Raw genomic sequence first — 21,128 nt, forward strand, 5'->3', positions numbered from 1 at the left:
GATACGTAGCTCTGATATGTAGCGATGCAGACAGAAGCGTGTACAGTATGAGCCAATCAGTGGCAGTAATGACAGAGCATGCGCTGTTACGCAAAAACCACGATAGAGTGAAGCCGCGGAAGTCGAAGCGCGAAGTGGCGAGGGTTCACTGTATTGAGAAAACATCCCAGCCAAGTCCAGAAGTCCAATATTAGTCCATAAAGCTGATACAAGTCCCAAAATCCCTTTTCAGACTTACACAGCGACATGCAATAATGTAAAATGCAGTAAGATTACAGGCTGCTGTGTCAAGAGTCTTATGGATCCAGTGGTAGTGGAAGCATCTTTGTATTGTTGCAAGTCTCCACGTGGCTCATCCAGCTCTCCAAGTGCAGTCCTTTAACAGGAAGGTGAAACAGAGAAGCTCTCACAGATCTCAGCAAGTCTCCATGTGGCTTGTCACAGGGAGATGGAGAGACAAAGGAAGTTCTCAGAATCCTCATGAGAAGGCCACACCCACAAGGAGGCATCATCAGGCTTTGACCTGATTGATAGGCTAGACTCCACCCCTACACTTGTTTATCAAGCTGACATGAAATTATGCAACTATCACAATCTGTATAAAGTAGAACAAGCAAAGAAACAAACGCAACGCAGTTAGTTTGATCTGATAGGACAGAGTGTAACTCCCATAGGGTTTCCAACACTGTAAATCTGTACAGAAGACGGACAGATCTTTTTCCTGATGAGCAGTGATGTATTTGAATAGCTAACTTTGGGTCAGTAGCCAAGAGCTTACTCGATGTCCACCAGATTCTTTCGGTGATCTTCCTAAAGCCTTTAAACTATCCATTTGTATCTGTTTTCAAAAATCAATTTACCTTTTTTCCTTATTTCCAAATGGTTGTTTCCTTATCATCTATTGCAAAAATATTTCCTGTATTAATTGATTCAGGATAAGTTCTTTATTTGTTCATTTCTGTACTTTACATTGTGCTATTATGAATATTGAATCTTTATATTGTTATAGCTTTGTAATAGGTTTGTAATATTTAATTGTAATATCCTTATCTGCTAAGAACTCACATTTAATTTCTAGTAATATCTCACACATCAACTTCAGTTAAACAATACAGAGGTCATTTGGAGCATCAATATTTGAATAATCACTGTGGATAAATAAAAACAGATTATATTATAAGGAAGATTTTCTCTGGGGCTATAGTGAGGGGTAAATGGATAACCTGAAAGGTGCAGGAATGATGATATCTGGTATATCAAAAATTCAAAATTTTAAGAAAAGTATCCCTGATAATATCTTCTTTGATTATTGAATCTTCTCATTGGGTTTTGGGTCATGGAAGTTCAAATAATGCAATTTAAACACACGTATGAAAGGACACTGAAAAAAGTACTGGAATTTCTATCATCTCTATAGATTTTACTAACTATAGTGGATAGCTATGTTGTAAGCAGAGTTTTAATTTTATCTTTAAAATTGAGCACTCTAACATAGACTTAGGACAGATAGAGGGTCCCTTTGTTATTCTGGATATGACTCAAGGAGGCTCTAGGAAAAGACAACATTGCCTTCAGAAGCAGTATTAGAGGTGTTCATGTTCGGTTTGGAACCCAGATGTCTGCACTGCAGAACATGTTAACACATCTTAGCCTGCAGACTGTCCAAAGCAAGTGCTACCCCATAGAAGGACTCAGCAGAAAGAGAAGGTCTGAGTTTGAAAGGCAGCACCGACTGACACCATGGCCTGCCACAGGTGCTCAACAAAAGATGCAGTCTCAGAGAACTAAATGACTTTACCTTCAGGACAGGGTTGATGTTTTCCATTCATGTTTTGGTAAAAGTCTTCCTGAGACTTTTAGGTTTTTATTTTTGGTTGGATTTTTATAGAATTCCTCTTTGTGAGTATAGTTAGACAAGATCAGACTCAGATGAAGTCATCCTTTGTCTTGAAGATCAGGTAGGTGCTCAGGAGGATGGCTGCTTGTCTTCCTGTTTGTCACAGCCCAGGGCAGGTCCAAGTAACAGCACACAAAGATGTTCTTGAGATGCAGTTTCAAAATGTAACTTTTGTTAAAGAAAGCAATACAGGATTTCAAATCCAAAGAGTTCTTTTTTTTCCTTTATTGTGAGATAAAATATCAGTTAGGCCATCAAGTTGGCTCCCACTCGTTTAGATATCTTGTGTGTCAAAGTAGAACTATACTTCATTGAGTTTTAATGGTTGACATTTCAGAAATTGATGACCAGGTCTTTTTTTTAAAGTTCCTCTAGGTAGATTTGAACCTCCAATATGTTGGTTATCAGGCCAGTGTGTTAATTGTTCAGCTCACCCAGCCACTTCTGTGAATTAAGTGGGGACAAATATCTCATAATATTGTGGTTTGAAACTCTGTGGGATACTATCTAATTTTGAATTGTACAGAGAAGAAGGCATAAAGAAATGCTGAGAAATGCTGCCAAATGATCTAGAATCATGGGGAGCTTTATTTGATTTCTATTTGTTTTGTTTATTTTTCACTCTCCTACTGAAGATTATTCAGTCTTTGGAATAATGAGTTGAGCGAAGTACTATATCCAAACTCAGAGAACCTATGCTCTATTGTTAATTCTAGTACTTATTAGTTCTGTGACCCTCAGAAAACACTTCACTTCATAAATAGCAAAATATTTGTAAAATGCCCGCTATAAGAATTAATAATACGGTTGCAGAAATAAATGAGTGAAGATTGACAAAAGCACTATGTAAACTCCAACAGGCTCTACAAATGCAAGCATGCAGCTATAAATATTCTTCATGTGCATACTTATTGATGTGTATACAGATATAGATATATTTAGGGAGGCAGCAGGGATTTCCCCTAATTGACTTAACACTGAGTGGCGCTGTGAACTGGTGCTTTTGGGTACTGACCAAATCATGCCATCCTTTAACTTTAACGTGACCAGAGGTAGGATTTCCTACTGTGTCAGGAATTCATAAAACAGAGGAATAATGCTCCCTCTGAAAACAATACTAGTTAGGACAATGAGCATTTTCTCCACTCTTCATCGTCAATGTCAAACCCTATGTGATGTTTGTTCTCTTTGAGAAACAGAAGGCAACTCTCAGAGAGAGCCTGTCATTTTCTCTCTCAGCCACGGTGTTTTCTCATTAAGAAACTGTGGGTTTTAACTAGATAATCTCTGTAGTGCCCTTCAGTTTTACCATTCTATGATCTGTGTCCAACTGCTATCATTCCTGCATTCATTTGGTGAGGACATGAAACCCCTAGACATTCCAATCCTACACGAAAAATTTTCTAAACTAAAACTCCTGTGGCTGATGGCTTAGGCAAGACTCAGCTGCCATCTGGGAATGCTGGTATTGTAAACATAGCCAGAAAACCGATGACAAGCCAAGAGAATGACCCAGGGTCAGATCTGAGAGCTCTGCCTAAGGCAAGAAGAGTACTGATTGAGGCTCCATCCACATTAGAACGCTGGGGTCAGGCCATATACTTTTTATTTCCCATCATGCTGTAGGCAAGACTTCCAGTACTGAGGTGTCTCAGCAGGCTGGCCTCTTTTAGTAGTCTACAGTTTCTTTTACCTTCCTATTGAAGGGGTTGTAGGGTTTCACAGTTGTGACCATTCGAGACAGAGGTCCCTGGTGACGGAAGACATCCATTTTCATGTCTTTCCAAAAGATGCTAGAAGGAGCAGAAGAAAAACATGAAACAAAAATATAACTCTCAAATTAAACATAAAAACGCATAACAACTAGGTGTATCTTGCTAATGATGGTAAACATAAACAAGAGAGAGTAAACACAGCAGAGGGGAAGGCTGGAAATCATAATCCTTGTATGTACTTCCTGGTCTTATTATACACAGTTGCATTAATTGAAAATCTATTACAATGCCTATAGTTATATTTGGTGCTGAGAATATAAAAAATACAGCTCAAAGGAAGCGAGCCTATAAGGAGGCAGACATCATTTCCCATGTCAAGTCTCTGAAACGGGTGGACCCAGGGCACCAAAGCAGCATGGAGGAGGTATTCACCTCTCTTTACCGGGGCAGGCCATCAGTCAAGTGGGAATTCGACACGTTCTGGAAATAGAGGGGTGGCATAGGCCGTGGTGGTGGGGTGAAAGAGGACATGAAGCATTTAGGGAAAGAGGTTGAGAGAGGAGTCAGGGCGGGCAGACTGAGACCTTCTAGAGGGGGAGCTGTACGGTGGTTAATTAGTGTGAATACATACTAAAAGCAACCAGGGTGAACAGATTTCACAGATAACTGAAGGGGTGAAGGTTTGAGTCCTAGAGCACACGGAAGAGTCAGCCATGATACTCCTGTGGAGGACAGTTATATTCTGCACAAGAGATTGCCGTGAGTTGGAGGTGACTCAACGAGTTTTAATGGACTGTATGTAAACTATGTGCAGTATTTAATCTTGGTATGCACAGGCTTGCTGTGAGGTAGAACTGACTTAACAGCACATACTAACACCAACATGTAAACTACTCTAACACAATGTTTAACCTCTCACTCATCCATCAAGTTATTTTACTCATCTGTTGAATGGGAGTAAGTGCGTTCTACTCAATTTGCTGTGAGGATTAAAAAAGAAAATAACTACGACAACATCTAACACTATGAAAATGATAGTTCCTTACCTTTGCTGCCAAATCCCTAAATCCCTCACACCTGTTCGCTACTGGCAGTTTCAGCTCTGAGATGCATTATATCAACTTTTGTGAGGCATCCCACAAGCCGACTAATGCAATAAGCTCTCAGCAAATTCACCAGAAATTGAAAGCACATTGTGCTCATAATTGGCAGCAAGTTATGAAGCTCCTATATGAAATAATGTGTAGACAGCAACTGAATCTAAAATTGCTTTGTTTTTATGCTGTGATGATTGTAATCACTCTTCTCTTTTTTATGACACTGGAGTAAAGTTTGACTAACCTGAAAGCTGAAGTAGAAAAGGTTACATTCTAGTGTGAGGAGATGTGCACAAAACACGGCTTTGGTGGAAGTAGGAGTTGCAAGAAATGCACTTCTAGCATATGTTTCTTCCTGAATCTAGAAAGCCACGAACCCTTCCTTATCCATTTCTCGTGCTTCTCTAGCTCGTCAGTTCAAATCTTCTCCTACGATATTTTCCCACGATATTTTTCTGTACCTGATATTAAGCTGTGATCCCAATCTCGGCTCAAAGTGTATAATATTGGCATCTGTGGCTTCCAGGTTTTGGGCTGGCATTGTAGGTCTAAACAATTGAACTCCGAGTCTCTCATCTTTGCAGCCTGCCTAGCCAGAGAACTCCACTGTGAATGTGGCATCTCTGCCAGGAGGGATCGTGGCCTTTTCTTTCCTGCGGCTCGGCAAGTGGGAGCATGTTCTCTGACTGGTGGTAGCAGAATTCATATTGCAAACTGAGAGGAGAGAGTGGGCAGAGAGGAAGTGGAGGCAGTGAGCGAAAGGAGAGCGGTTGGTTGCTTTTTAAAGAAGTTCAGAAGTGAAAGGAAAAAAGAGGAGCGAAGCGGGGCGGTGATCAGTGGGGAACACACTTAGTATGTACAGTTGGGTGACTTGAGGGGTTTCTCAAGCAGCGGAGCAAGCACTCATAGCAAGCAGGAATTGGCAGGCTAAAGAAGGAGCAGATTTGCCTGGAAGAAAGAAACCAAGATTGACAGTAGTGGATATTCTGATGTGAGGAAGAGTGCGAGACCTTCTGTTGAGAGTGGCCTGGGAAAAGGGATGGGGTCTGAAATTCACAAGGTAGAGAAAGCTCTGAAAGACAGCCACTGTGATGAATGGCATAGGTTCTTAAAAGGAACGGAGTGAATTGCCAAGAAGCGTTGAGGCATAGTTGAGGTTGATATTTAGGCATTTCCAGGGCATGCCCGAGCCCAGAGAGCTTCTTACAGAGAAAATAACAGGAAAAGGTGCATCATATCACATACAGACCATCAGGAGGAAGTTAGTTCATGTAGTTCTCATGCTACTCATCAGAGAGATACTTAGGCTCACACTTTCACTGGAAATTGTTCTAGTGAAAAAAGAGTTAGTATAGTACCACAAAAATTCAGAGATGAGACCTGATGATGAAGCAAATGGAAGCCTGAACGATGCAAATGTTCTCTAAATATAGGATCAAGGGGACCAGGCTAAATGTGGGGGCAGAGGGATTTGTTCTTAAATTTTACATCCACCCTCTTCAGCATCTCTGTGAATTTTCACCTTAGACTATCTAGACTTTGGTGTCTATTGCTGTGGTCAGAGGAGATCTGGAACCCTTACTGACAACAGTTCTCCCTCAGTGATGGATGGAATACTGGGGCTGCTGAAGGCTGTGTCTCTTTGGGGCCTCATGTGCACATTGCGAAGAATCTCAAAGCAGCCACCTCAGAGGTCATTAATCCTGGCCCTGCTCCAGGAAGTTGGGTGACAGATATATGTACACCAGATGTGAAATGAATGTGCAGGCCACCTGGGACTTTGGAATACGCTTAAGTCTGAAAATGAGTTTCTTGCTGAAAGATACAAGTTCTTTTCTCTAGTAGTAGCATTTGTTGGCAATTTCAAAATTAGAAATAACTATGTCCTGAAAGATTTTACCATACAAAGGGCAGATGGAGTATGATTGTAGAAAGACATGATAAAGCACACAATCTTGAGGATGGGACCTGTGTTACTTATGGGGAGAAGATGGATTGTGAAGCAAAAAGGCCAGGAATGAGAGGTGTTTGAAATGTTCCCTGATGCGACATCTTTGAGTTGCATCCCCCATATATTATCAACCATCTAGATACAGAATTTTCATTTTAATTTTTTTCTGGAGGATAGAAAATCTAACTATAAGTATAGATATATGATGCATTTAATTTTTAGCATTCTTTCTTTGTCCTTCTCGTGAAATAAAATGTTAGTAATTGTCTACATTTCTGCCAGTCCTGCATTGCAAATGGACTGATGATATTTCTCTTTAGAGAAACATAATTTAGTGCAAAATATTAGCCTAGAAAATCAAGGATCTCCTTTTAAAATTGTTCGTGGTAATTGGTCTAACGACTCTAGTCAATCATAAAACCAAAATTTTAGGTACAACCATGAAGTCCTTTGTCTTCAGGCACATATCTTTCCTGAATTAGTTCAGCATTCCCCTTCAAACTGAGGGTGACATTCAGGGAATGTGCAGGCATTTAGGATTCTCTGTGAGCAGTGATGAAAATGAGGAAGACCCTCAATGAAATGGATTGAACAGTGGCTTCCATAATGGGCTCAAACGAACAGTTTTGAGTGTGACAACCTGTTATACCAGGGTTGCTGTGAGTTGGAACTGATTCAATAGCACCTAACAATAACAACATCACAGTGGCATACAAGAAGCTAACAGTGACTCTGAAGAGCTGCCACCCTATGATTCCATATCACATCATGAGTTTTATCTACGTGCTAAGGGCTCCCTGAGGCATGACAACACAAGCCTATATGCAGGTGGCCCTTAGGTACCTTTGAAACTGCTCCCAGCAACAATCCACGAATCACTCGCCCTGTGAGGTCTTGTTTAGTGGCCCCTTGCAGATCATATTTCCCCTGTAACTTGTGTGTGCCTTAATTTCATTATCTGTAAAATGTAGATATTAACAGTATCTCTTTCTCGGGCTACTGGGACAATTAAAGGAAGCATTACATACAAAGTACTAAGCAGAGTGCCTGGGTATAGAAATGAGTTGGTCAATGTAAGGTGACTCAATGCCATTGAGTCAATTCAGATTTGTACCAACCCTGAGACAAAGTGTAACTTCCCATGTTGCCCCTTTGGATTTCTGGGACTTTAAATGCTTTGGGGAGTAGTAGCTTCATCTTTCTCCCAGAGCACCTGGTAGTTTCAAATACTAGCCTTGCATTTAGCAGTCCAACGTACAACCCATCACACCACCAGTGCCCTTTCCCCTGTAATGTAGTTATGGATGATTTATTTCCAGTAGGCTTGAAATCAGGAGCCAGTTCTCGTGAACTACTAGAGAACATTAAAAATGCATGAGAGGGTGAAAGAATAAGCAGTTAGGTGAGCACAAGAGTCCTTTTACCAAAGCTCTTGAGGGCCCAGTACACAGGAGAGTCTTGGGATCATTTTTCAAGTGGGTGAAAGTGGGAGCTTAGGCTTCATCACCTCCATAGCATGACCCTTGCTAGGCACTTGCTACTTTATCACTTTTCCCACCTTGTCTTTACTTTTACGTAGCATATATTACTATCCAAAATTATTCCCCTATACTTATATGTTTACTTCTTCTTCATTGTTTATCTCTCAGACTGAAAGGTAAGTTCAGGAGAGTGGGATCTTCCCTGCCTTGTTAAGCACTGTACCTCTGTGCTTCCAACAGTGGCTGGGCCAGACAGGATGCTCAGTAAACGTTTGATACATGAATGAATACACGGTCTATCAAAATAATATGATCTAAGAGAAAAAGCATCTTGGCCCCTCCCTACCCTCACAACACACACACACACACAAACTTCATCCTATTAGGCAGTTTGTTTATTTGGACAAAGACCACAGCTAGACTCGCTTGACTGAATTTACATTTTTAAAACTGTCAATTATTTATAAGGTCAAGACTTTGACCAAATATTTCCAAATTTGATTTTTCCTCACTATCAGCTTCAAATAGAGGAAACTTCATCAGGCTCCCATTTAATCTCTATTTTCGAATTTAAAAAATTCCTCCTAAAAAATATGTGACATTCAATAGAAGTTTGCCTTTTAGAAAAGGTAAGATGGTTAACCCTAAGTTGTAACTGTGCGTTTCATGTAAAAAATGTCTCCTACATCTAACTAACATACATACATCTTTTGATAATGCCAAATGATAGCCGTTTGCAAATCTATGAATCCAAAGGCAAAGATCTTCATCTACGATGCCTACAATATCTGAATATGTTTTGTTCTGCAAGATCAATGTTAACATTAATTTACATTTTACTTCATTTCAGTTTGATTGGAGGCTAGTAAAGGCCTACGAAACTTACTCTATGTAGGATAAGAAACTCCTCTCTCTTTTGCACTCGATACTCCATTTGAAAGTAATTTAAATTTATTCCTAGTATTCGATTGTTATTTAATAGAATAATAATAATTAGGTTATCTCTCGAATGCTGCTGAGAAAACTGAGTAACAGGATACGTACCGATGCACTTCTGAGTCTGGTGATGGTGTTGTTGGTGAAATATTGGAATTTGCTGGGTGGATGCTTGTGAAATGGACCTGGCCAGTATATCCTGGAATGTTGGCAGAGCTAAAGGAGAGTTAAGGGGGGTTAAAGATAAGAGATTAAAATGATGACTTATGAAATAGCCGTGGTAACCAGCACCCACTATGAAAATCAGAAAGGGGGATGACTCTGGGTGTTTTGATGGCTATGCTTTGTAATGTGGCTGTCCAAACAGAAGAGAATGCTGGCACGGGCCATCCTGACGCAGAGGTATAGAGATTGGAGCTCTACTGCCCATTGAAAAACCTTATTTAAAGTCCATGCTTCTCCATTATTTTAAGTTTGCATGTATCTGATACTAAGATTCACTGCGGAGGTGTCTTTCATAATAAAGAAAGAGCTTGGTTCTTTGCCAAACATCGGACCTGTAATCCAATATAACAGTTGAGAATGCTGGTTTCAATATCACTTGATATATACACTCTTGCATTTGCCACTGAGTTATTTTTTATAAAATGTGTTTTGTGTCACCATCAACATATTACATTATTGATTTCAGGTAATTTCCTAAAATTGCATACATTGAAAACACATTTAAGGAAGGATATTAATTCAACAAGCCTTTTCTTGGAAGAAGTATGGCCTGAGTGCCCCTTAGAGGCAACGATGGTGAGACTTCGTCTTAATACTTTGGACATGTTGGAAAAAGACATCGTGCTTGGTACAGCAGAGGGGCAGGGAAGAGGAGGAAGGCCCCGGACAAGTTGGTTGACACAGTAGCTGCAACAATGCGTGCAAGCATAAGAATAATTGTGAGATGGGGCAGTGGTGGTGTTTCGTTCTGTTGTGTGTAAGGACGCTATGAGCTGGAACGGACCCAATGGCATCACACAACAATAACAACATTAATTCAACATTGGCTTATTTGCTTTAATTTCACGCTTTCCATTTTCTTTTTCTGAACACATGAGTGAGTGAAGGGGGAAAAAAGAAAAAGAAGAAAGCCCAGGGAAGGTTTAGTGTAAATAGGAAAAAAAAAAACCCAACCTATTAGGAGCCCTAGTGACAGAGTGGCTAATGCTGGGGTGCAAGGGCAACAGGTGGAAGCCAGGAGAGAGATGCAGCTTTGTACTCCCATCAAGGAACCCACAGGGGCTATTTCACTCAGTCTTTGGGGGTAACTATGAGTTGGAATGGGCTCAATGACAGCCAGTCTGTAGTAGTATAAAAAAGCAAACAAACATTCAAAAATATTTATATAGCTAGTTCAGAGATTTATACAGTAAGAATTATATTTCTGTCCTACATTTTATGGAATAATCTACTTCACATGGATTATTTCTTTGGCTGATACAACAATAGGTAATAAATCTAAATTTTAGGGATAGGCCCTATGTGAGGCTCCATTTTGTGTGAAGCTTACCCTCCAAAAGTTGTTGCCTTAACTTCAAGAAGTTTATATATTACTTAGTGATGTAAGTACAATACAAGATACACACTCCATTTTAGGAATCAAGTACACACACGATATAAAAGTGTGTTGTTGCTGGTGTTAGATGCCATTGAGTTGGTTGTGACTCAGAGTGACACTATGTGCAACAGAAGGAAACACTGCATGGTCCTGCACAATCCAGGTTTTCTTGTGGTTGAGCCCATTGTTGCAGCCACTGTGTCAACCCATCTTGATAAGATCCTTCCCTCTGTTTTGCTGCCCCACTCCTTTGCAGCATGGGACGGTTCTCCAGGGACTGGTCTCTCCTGACAATATGTCCAAAGTATGTAAGTCATCCTTGTCTCTAAGGGTTTCATCTCTTCCAAGACTGATTTTTGTATTATTTTGGAAGTCCAAAGTACTTCCAATAATTTTTTGCCAGCAACAAAATTCAAATGCATAATTCTTCTTTGGTCTTCTTTATTCAATGTCCAACTTTCACATGCATATGGGACAATTGAAAATACCATGGCTTGGGTCAGGCACACCTAATCATCAAAATAACATCCTTGCTTTTCAACACTTTAAATAGGTCTTGTGCAGCAAATTTACCCAATGCAGTGCACCATTTGATCTCATGACTGTTGCTTCCATGAACCTTGATTGTGGACCCAAGCAAGACAAAAACCTTGATAACTTTAATCTTTTCTCCATTTCTCATGATGTTACCTGTATGCCAGTTGCGAGGATTTTTTGTTTTCTTTACATTGAGTTGTAATCCAGACTGTAGGCTGCAATCTTTGTTCTTCATCAGCAAGTGCTTCAAGTCTTCCTCACTTTCAGCATGCAAGGTTGTGTCATTTGCATACAGTAGGTTAATAAGCTTTCCTCTGATACTGATGCCACATTTTTCTTCAAATAACCCAGCTTCTCTGATTATTTGCTCACCACACAGTTAGAATAAATATGGTGAGAAGATGCAACACTGACACATACCTTCTGACTTTAAACCATGGAGTATGTGCTTGCTCTGTTTGCACTACCTCCTGTTGGTCTCTCTATAGGTTCCTCATAAGCACAATGAAGCATTCTGGGATTCCCATTCTTCTCAAGGCTATCCATAGTTTGTTAAGGTCCACAAAGTCAATGCCTTAGCATAATCAATAAAATACAAGTAAACATCTTTCAGTCCATAAGAGTTTCCTGGCTAATTCCTCAGAAGTGTACAGTTTATTCCTTCTTCATAATCTGTTCTTAGTCTGGAAGCTCCACTGAAACCTGTTCATGTTGGGTGACCCTGCTGGCATGTGAAATACCGACGAGTTTCCAGCATCACAGCCACATACAAGCCACCACATAACAACAAACTGACAAACAAAGGATGGGACAAATCATGAGGCTCAGTTAAATACCATATATTTTTAAATGAAATCCAGCTTTTAATATTGATTCAAGGCTATGGACTTAGCTTTTTGTGCTCAGTACCAGTTTTCAATTTCTACTCAGCTTTGTACTTCCCATATAGAACATAAATCTGATAGCATGCCACCCTTTCGAGGAACTTTTGCTTTAAATCAATGTACAGGCAAAAGGCAATGAGACAGCAACTGGATTAAGAGATTCTTAGGGTCATGACCAGGGAAGTTGGATGGAAACTAGAAGCTAACAACAGTGAGAACAAAGAAGAAGAAATGTCTTTAAATTGATTGTGGTGATGATTACACAACTCTTTGTAATATGACTGAACTATTGAAATGTATGATATGTGAATTATGTGACACTAAAATGATTTTAAAGGCAATATATATATATATTTCTTTCTCACACACTCATTAAGCCAAGGAAAACTTTCCCAAGAAACATTTATTTTAGGAGTAATCTTCAAAATATCGAATCACCTGACAAAGCAGACAGAAGAGAGTAGAGGTAGTGAGATGGGTATATTTTTAAGAATGAGACCTCTGAATTCAGATCCCCAAGTGTTAAAGGCAGATGTAGGCAGAACATGATGGTGGAGCTGGAGGAAGGTAAAAAGAAACAGAGGAATGATCTAGGAGGCAAAGCTATGGACAGAGGTATAAGCATAGGGGTGTCCATATGTAAATACCTCTATTAATTCATAAAAATAGAGGTATTGGCTTAGGTACATATATTTATATGGCAATACACTGAGATAGTGGATGGACTTTGGGACTCTACTCCTACCCTCCCTCAATGCAAGAACACTTTCTTCTAACAAACTGGCATTCTGTAATACTCACCCTCCTGGCACAATCGTTGATGAAAAAATGGGTGCATAAGCAAATGTGGTGAAGATAACAAATGGTGCCCAGCTGTCAAAAGATACAGTGTATGGGGTCTTAAAGGCTAGAAATTAAACAAGTGGCCATCTAGCAGAGAAGCAACAAACTCACATAGAAAAAGCACACCAGCCTGTGTGATCATGAGGCATTGTTGGGACCGGGTAACAGATACCAGAAGACCAAAACAAACAAACAGACAGACAGACAAACAAATGAACAAAAAACGTATTTGAGAATGAGGGAGGTTGGAACAGAGACCTCACATCCATCTGTGAACAATAGGAGTCCCCTCACAGAAGGGTGACAAGGAAGGGATGAGTCAACCAGAGCGCAGTAAAGCACCGATGAAACACATTCTATTCCTCTAGTTCCTTGAGGCTTCCTCACCCCCTACTATCATGACCCCAGTACTGCCTTTCACTGTGGGCTAAACTGGAGCATGTGCATAGGAACTGATAAGAGATAAGAGCTCATGACACACAGAATCCAGGTACAGGAATGGGAGTAATGATACCAGAAGGGTAGGGGGAAGGTGGGGAGAAAAGAGAAGGAAGGGGGAGCAGAACACAATGATCTACACATAACCACACCACCCCCCTCCAGGGGGACGAACAACAGAAGCCATGGGGGAAGGCAGACAGTGGTCAGTGTAAGATATGAAAATAATAGTAGTTTATAATTTATCAAGGGGTCACGAGGATGAGGGGAGAAGGAGGGGGAAAAAGGAGCTGATACTAAGGGCTCAATAGAAAGTAAATGTCTAGAAAATAATGATGGCAACATATGTACAAATATGCTTGATACAATTGATATATGGATTGTTTTAGGAGTTATAAGAGTCGCCAATATAATGATCTTTTAATTTAAAAAAAATATATATGGTTTATAATAAAAGCCCTCATCTACACTTCTGGTAATTAATTTAATAAACTTTGCACATATTGCAAGGGGATCTGTATAGCCAGTATAAGGAGATCACTGGTTATGAGACTTAAGACAGAAGAGATACAGCCCTTAAAAACACTGACATTTATAGATTTTGAAATTGAGTCCCAGGTCTGTCGTGGTGGCTTCCATCACCCCCGTTTGAGGAGAATAGAGAGAAGCAAGAATCAATTCAAAATTGAGAAGTCTTCACATTTTTCTTTTTGCCACTCCTTCTAGTCTTTGAATATCCTCTTTATATCCCTAGTCTAAGCAGGCCTGGACTTGTTTCATTAATGAGTAAATTTTAACAGTTTATCACCTTAAGTTTATAATTACTTAACAATAAGACATAAGAGATTTCGATGTTGTGCAAATAGTGGACTATGTGAAGGGGCTTCATAAAGTTTGTGGAAAAATAGAATTGAAAGATATTGGAAAATTTCTATAACATTTTTGAACCCCCCTCCAAGTACAGAATAGAATATGTGTGTTTGTCTATGTTCAATATACATAAGTACATAAAGAAAACCCTGATTTTTTTCCAAAGCTATGCATTTAAATTGCTTGACAAAACAACCATATCCCCTTCAAAGTAATCTTCATCACACTTAATACATTTGTAAAACCTGCGACTCCAGTCTTGGAAACATTTTTCAAAGTCAACTGTTTGGATGACTAGCAGCACCTCCTTCATTTTTTCTTTCACCTCTTCTATGTCATCAAATTTCCGTCCTTTCATTTTTCCTCTTCATTCGTGGAAACAAAAAGAAGTTTCACAGAGCAAGGTCAAGTGAGTAAGGCACATGGAGCAAGAGAGACAGGCTGGGTTTTTTTGGTCAAAAACTGGTGCACTGAGGTGGCTGCGTGAGCAGGTGCATTGTCGCGGTGGCAGTACCCTCTTTGCCACAAATCAGGCCGTTTTTGTTGCACACTGTTACACAATGTTTTCAGAACCTCTAAAGAGAAACTTTGATTAAGAGTCATCTGTCCTGGTGGAACAAACTCCAAATGCACTATAAGTCAATGTTTTTGACCATTTGGGAAATTGATGGACATTCAGAATGAGGTTTGTCATTAATCGACATTTCACCTTTTTTGAAATGAGAATACCACTTTTTCCCATAGTGCTGCCCTTGTAAGCTGTGTTCAACATCACAACAGTTTATGCAGCATTTTTCCTGAGCAGGAAACACATTTCACAGCCACATGCTGTTCTCTTAAATCAGCCATCACAAAAAATGAGGTTCAAGGAAAACTCCTTTAACAAAAAAAAATCACTGTGACCAGAAAGAACCTTTCCAGGTGATATTGCTGAGTGCACTAACTCGGAGTTACTGGATGCTGGCCTAGCTGGGGCAGGGGTGGGGGATGGAACAGCACATACATACTAAGAAAGCTCTGCTCTGCCCAGTGCAATTCCATGTTCTTATTCTTGGGGGGTGGGGAGTACCCCAAAGTAACCCCCCTGCAAGCTGCTCTGGCTCTTCTTAGCAGCTTGAGTGCACAGTTTGCAACTTGCACCTGCAATTAGCTGCCTCTGAGGAAGAAGGCACTTTCTGAGCAGTGTTTAGGGAACTAGGTCAGAATCAGAAATCCCAAGGGACAAAATGTCTGCCTTCAGGGACCTAACCACGAGGCAGATGGGCACAACTGGACTGGTCACTGCCTCTGCTTACACACTGGAAGTCATGCCATTACTGGAAAGCTGCAGCCAAGCAAAGGGCAAGGGAGATGAATAATGACTGTTATATACCACAAGCTCAACACCTGCAGGTCTGGAATCCTTCTAACCAATACCCTCTTCATGACTTCATGGACATGTATTAGATGGGATGTTACCCAGATGGAAGTTATACGGCACCTACCTGTAACTTATTTTGCTCAATAAACATAATAAAATATGTTGTTGTTACTCTCTCAGGTTGATTTCAATTCAGTTCATATTTATCAGATTATAAGTGCCTCCATGGGATTTTTTAGGATACAATCTTTAGACCAGAAAGTTTTCAGGGTTTTTTTCCACTTGGGTGGAATCTGAATTGCCAACTTTTGGTTAGCAGCCAGTTGCTTAGTTGTTGTGCTACCAGAGCACACATTTATTATTTGTATGATAAATACGTTCAGTGCTTTTAGAAAACAAAGAAGCTTAGAATAATAGTTTCCTAAAGACTACTTAAAATTTTTAAATTAAAATCTAAATGAAAAAGAAAGAACATGTGGGAAGACCATGCTTTATGTAGAATAAATGTACATAAAAATGTCAACAGCTTTATAATTTTTCTGTACAATTAAAAAACAAACAAAATAGTAACCATGGAGTATTCTACATGTGACACCAAGTGTGTCAGGGTAGAACTGTACTTCACATGGGTTTTCAATGGCTTTTTGGAATTCAATGGATTTTTAAAATTAGATTGCCAGGCCTTTCTTCCAAAGTACTTCTGGGTTAGCTGCCAAGAGCACCACTCTGTACTGCAAACATGACTAACACTGGGCACTATATTCCAGAAACCCTTCTTAATGTCTTACATGAATCAATATATTTTATTATCACAAAAATCATGTATGATAGTGCCTGTATCTCTGTGTTATAATTGAGGGACCTGAGAAAGAGAAAAAACACGTCCAGGGATAACCACGCTCTTAAGTAGTAGAAATGGATCCTGACTGTTGGGTCGACAGTCTGCTGCTTTTGCAAAGAACCAGAAGTTTTAGGTTTGAGAGACAGAGATATGAAGTTGGAAGGACCATTTGCATTGGAAATCCCCCTGCTGCTCACACATACACAGCTTTCAGCCTCACCAGATGCTTTCTTTTTTTGGTATTTATTCAGGGTGTCTGTTGTGAATACAAGTTCAGGTCAACTCCACAATTGTAATTTTTTAATAACAGCTACTCACTCTTCCCTTGAGTCTCAGGGGCACACTGACTTAAGTACTTGGCAGGTTAATCCTCCCAGCTTCTCCGCAGGAGAAAGAAGTGGTTTCTGCTTCCGCAAAGACGCAGCTTTGGAAGCCCTGTAGGGCAGTTCTGCTCTGTGCTACTCTACTGCTCAGCAAGAGGTGGGTTGTTTTGTTTTGTTCTTGAAAGGTACTCTATTTCAGATACAGTTCTAGGCAGAAATCAAGTAGATCTGACTTTTTAAAACTTTCAAAGACTGTATAAATTGAAAACAAAAGCATCTCTAAAGGTTGAATCAACCCAAATGGGGCAAACACCATTCGTTTAAACTGATAGACAAAGACAGTAAGATGGCTACAGGCAGAAAATTTACATCATACCCAGGTTGTTGGAAGCAGTGTTGACCTTCGAGAAGTAAAGTGGCTCCTTTTAATGTGGTTCCTTAAAGAATGCCACAAGTAGGGGTGGTGTGCGGAACAAACTGACGAACGAGGGTCTAAAGCAGCAGAAGAAAGAGGAGACCGAGGGTTAGGGCCTAACTTGAGGGCGGGCAGCTCTCAAGTACAGAGGGAGGCGGAGAAGCTCCAGAGGACGGAGGATGGTTACTCGGAAGCTTTAAACTTGATTGTTTCTACGCTGAATGAAAAAGATAAATAAGGCAAGGGTTATTGTACAATGACTGTTTAGTCTTTGGATGGTGTTTCTCTGAAGTAATCCCAGGTTGTGGCACAAAAGTGTGCTCAGAAATTTCTTACTATGTTTATTTTGGGAACATCAAAGTAATTTATCTGAAGGAATGGTAAATGAAACAACACACGTGGATATTTCGGTACAATTTATAGAAAAGGTAAACCCCAAATAAATGTGCTGTCTTTGTGATCTCAGAAATCCCCCCACCATGATTATAGAGAAGATCTGGTTTTATTGCATTGTGTATTATTATTATCATTTGGTATTCATATATACATTCCCCTCCTTCATTCTTAGTATTTTTAAGTTAGGTCTTACATTCCAATCAGGATATACAAGTAATATAAACTAGTCCAAAGCCAAACTCAGTGCCATTGAGTTGATTCTGACTCATAATGACCCTACAGGACGAGGTAAGGACCCTGTGGGTTACTGAGACTGTAACACTTTATGAGAGTAGAAAGCCTTGGCTTTCTCCCACTGAGTGTCTGGTGGCTAGCAGTCCAATACATAGCCAACTATATCATCAGGGCTCCTTAATAAACTAAAATCTTTGTATTGTAAATGACACTGAAGCCCAAGAACTGGTTACTTGCCAAAGGTAAACGGCACTTCCATCCGAATGAAGGGCAAGTGTTTGTCCTAGGGGTGAGCAAGCACATTTCTGGCCTCCGCTTTCTCACTCCTAAAAATCACTTCAGATTCCTCTTCTATAAAGTGGGGTAAAACTTGCTCCCACAGCTCTGGTCTTATCACACTATTTTAAAAAACAAATGAGCAGTAGATGTGAAAGTACTCTGAAAGGCAGAAGTGTGGGGTTAAGTGTAAGGAACTGCTATTCATAGTATTACTCTTTAACCTGGGTTGTGGTAAGCTTTTGTAAAAAGTTGCTACAAAGCACAGTAACTGGAGGCCACCTCTCTCATTCCACCTCAGACTTGGACTAGGTGCTGTCAGTTAAGCCATTTGGACAATTACTCATCACCAACAAATGCTTCCTTACAGAAACCATAGAAGTAAATGCACAATATATATGAAACTCTGTGAGCTACTTAAATGAAAAGATTTCAATTTGAATACAGTGCAGAGAAACAAACCACTATCACTTGGAAAAGCAGAAAATGTCTGAGAAAGGCATGGCCTTAGAACCTGAAGGGTTCTTCACGAACTTATGCTACAATCATCTCCACTTCCTGGGCCAACTCTGCTCTCAGCCTTGGTCTCAGCCTACGGTGAAGCACCAGCTCTCCACTCATTGTTTTTGCCTAGGATCCCGGTGTCTCAACACTCAGGAGTCTCTGACCAAAGAGAAATCTCTTCAGCAAAAGTCTTCATTTTCTGAAGAAAGTACAAGGATTAGAAGTTTTGATTCTAAATTTTCATATCTTGATTGCTACGTATAAATTAATAATTATACTGATGACTAATGAATGGAAAGCATTTGAAACTACAGGATCTATAAAATAATTACTGAATAAAAACTAATTGCTGGATCTTGTTCATTAACCTCTAGTAAAGGAAGTAACTTCTGTATTAAAGAGGATTTTTAAAAGAATCAGATTTGAAAACTAAAGAGGAACCTTAAATGAACTTTTCTTAGTTCATTAAATTACTCAATATATTCCTGAATACAATTTACTCCAATACAGTAAATGCTCAGCACGTTTGCTGCAGAAAGGGAAAAGCTCCTCAACTATCCTGAGCTTTGATATTTTCTATTGAACCTAATAGAAAATTTGAGTTCACCTAGTTCCTAAATTAGTCTCAAGCTAGAAATCAGAAACGTCCAAGGAAAGTGCATTAGATCATGTTATTTCTTTAACTCTAAATAACCATTTCAAAATTGGGCTTGCTTAGCAGAATAGAAGATATTGTAGATATTAATGAGAAAACTCATTCTCTCACAGAGCAACTGATGGCTTTGAACTGCTGATCTTGTGGTTGTCAGACTAACTGGAAACTTAATATACCACCAGAACTTGAGATTGTTTATTTTTGCATTGTGTATAGTATGGGGAAAAAAGACATTAGTAAGGACTTGGCTTATGTAAACTATGGTAGCTGTATTTTAGGATTCTAAAGGCATAATCTTGATAGATTTTCTCAAAGGACACAGGGAAATCGTAAGGGCTTATTATGAAGATGTTTCCAGAAAATTGAAAACTGTATTGGTGAATATAGGTTTGGGAAAGTGTGGCAAGGAATATTCCTCTCAACATGACTGTGTGCTCGCTGATTCCTTGAGGGTAGCCAGAACGGTCAGAACTTTTGTACAAGAATTTCACGGGAACACCTTCCTCATCCACCCAACAGCCCTGGTTTTGTCCTTCTTTTTGTTCCCAAACTAAAAAAAAAAAAATTTTTTTTTAAAGAACATGATTTGAACCCCTCTAGGATGTCAATGCTGCCATTTTGATGTGGTGTCAATCCACGAGTACTGAATACTTCAGGAAATGGTTAGAGATGGCAACAGTGATTTCAGAAAAGTAGAGATTTAAATGGAGGATGTGTTGAGAAACAGTTTCACATTTTGATCATTTTGTTTTATAGTAGTTTTTGTGATTTTTCAGTGATGTTTTGACTTACTATTATCATATAGTCTTTGTGAACTAGTTAATTAGAATATATCTACAGAAATAAAAACTTCTTATGAGTTCAAAATAACATCTAATGACTATGTTTTAATAAAAAACAAAACAAAAAAGAAACCCAGCACCATAGAGCCAATTCTGACTCAGAGTGACCCTAGGTGTGGTTTCTGTAAAGCTTTATGGGAGCAGATGGCCTCATCGCCCTCCTGAGGAGCAGCTGGTGGGTTGCAGTTAGCCTCTCATGTCATCTAATATACCACCAGTGCTCCTTATGCTGTAACACTGGGGGCTACACATTTTATATGTAGTGTGTATAAAAAGCTTTCACATACTTATATAAATGCACAAAACAAGTCTAAAAGTTGCATATGGCTGATGGAAATAATATGTTAATGTTAAATCTTAATATAATCTAGGTTTAATAATATATTTTTGAGTGTGAAATATGATTGTTTTATATTGTTACAGAATGTTCTGTACTTTTTCTGTAATATTTATATTCAACAATAAAATGTCAAACTATTTTTTAAATATAACAATAACCATCAAAATAAAAACCATTGGACATTTCGGATGAGCTGGTGAACAGCAAAGTGAAATTAATTAATTAGGGAAACGGGCCACCTGACAGGAGATTTGGCGATCTCAGCAACAGGAAAATTTCAACTCAGCACTCAGTGACCTCCACCCACACGTGTCTGAAATATTGTTTCCATTCAAGAAACGGCCATGGCCAGGCTTGACCACCATGACTAAGTGACATAAACCATGAGAGAAATCTAATGATAACTTCATGAAGATACTTCTTTTAAAGAAAGTTTACAATGAGAAAATAATGTTGAGTCATATTTACTTCTAAAGAGAATGGTGGTCTAGTTCTTCTTGAGCACAAGAGCAGTGTGTCAGTGTGTCTTGTTTTTAACTTTATCCAGATGACACTGCATGAACTTACTTTTATAGTTCTATGTGGGATTGTGCAAGTTGCGCAACATATTGTTTAGACATTCATATATGCGCTGTGAATTTATAAAGCAAGTGAATAATAAGCTCGAAGTCTGACAGTGATTTCTCCAGG

At 39.4% G+C, this 21,128-nt stretch overlaps 1 protein-coding gene across 1 annotated transcript in view; it reads right to left on the minus strand.

Moving 5' to 3' along the window:
• Window positions 1-3,566: 3,566 nt before the first annotated feature.
• Window positions 3,567-21,128, minus strand: part of SPATA48 (spermatogenesis associated 48) — a 94,556-nt gene continuing 76,994 nt past the window's right edge. The window contains exons 8-9 of the mRNA XM_004708168.3: window positions 9,186-9,293; window positions 3,567-3,690 (exon numbers count right to left, since the gene is read on the minus strand). Coding sequence (XP_004708225.3) covers window positions 3,567-3,690; window positions 9,186-9,293 — 232 coding nt within the window. The remainder of the gene's footprint in view (window positions 3,691-9,185; window positions 9,294-21,128) is intronic.

Source organism: Echinops telfairi, unplaced genomic scaffold (genome assembly GCF_000313985.2).
Source record: "Echinops telfairi isolate 266 unplaced genomic scaffold, ASM31398v2 ScPeMD7_7;HRSCAF=31, whole genome shotgun sequence".
NCBI classification, from domain to species: domain Eukaryota; kingdom Metazoa; phylum Chordata; class Mammalia; order Afrosoricida; family Tenrecidae; genus Echinops; species Echinops telfairi.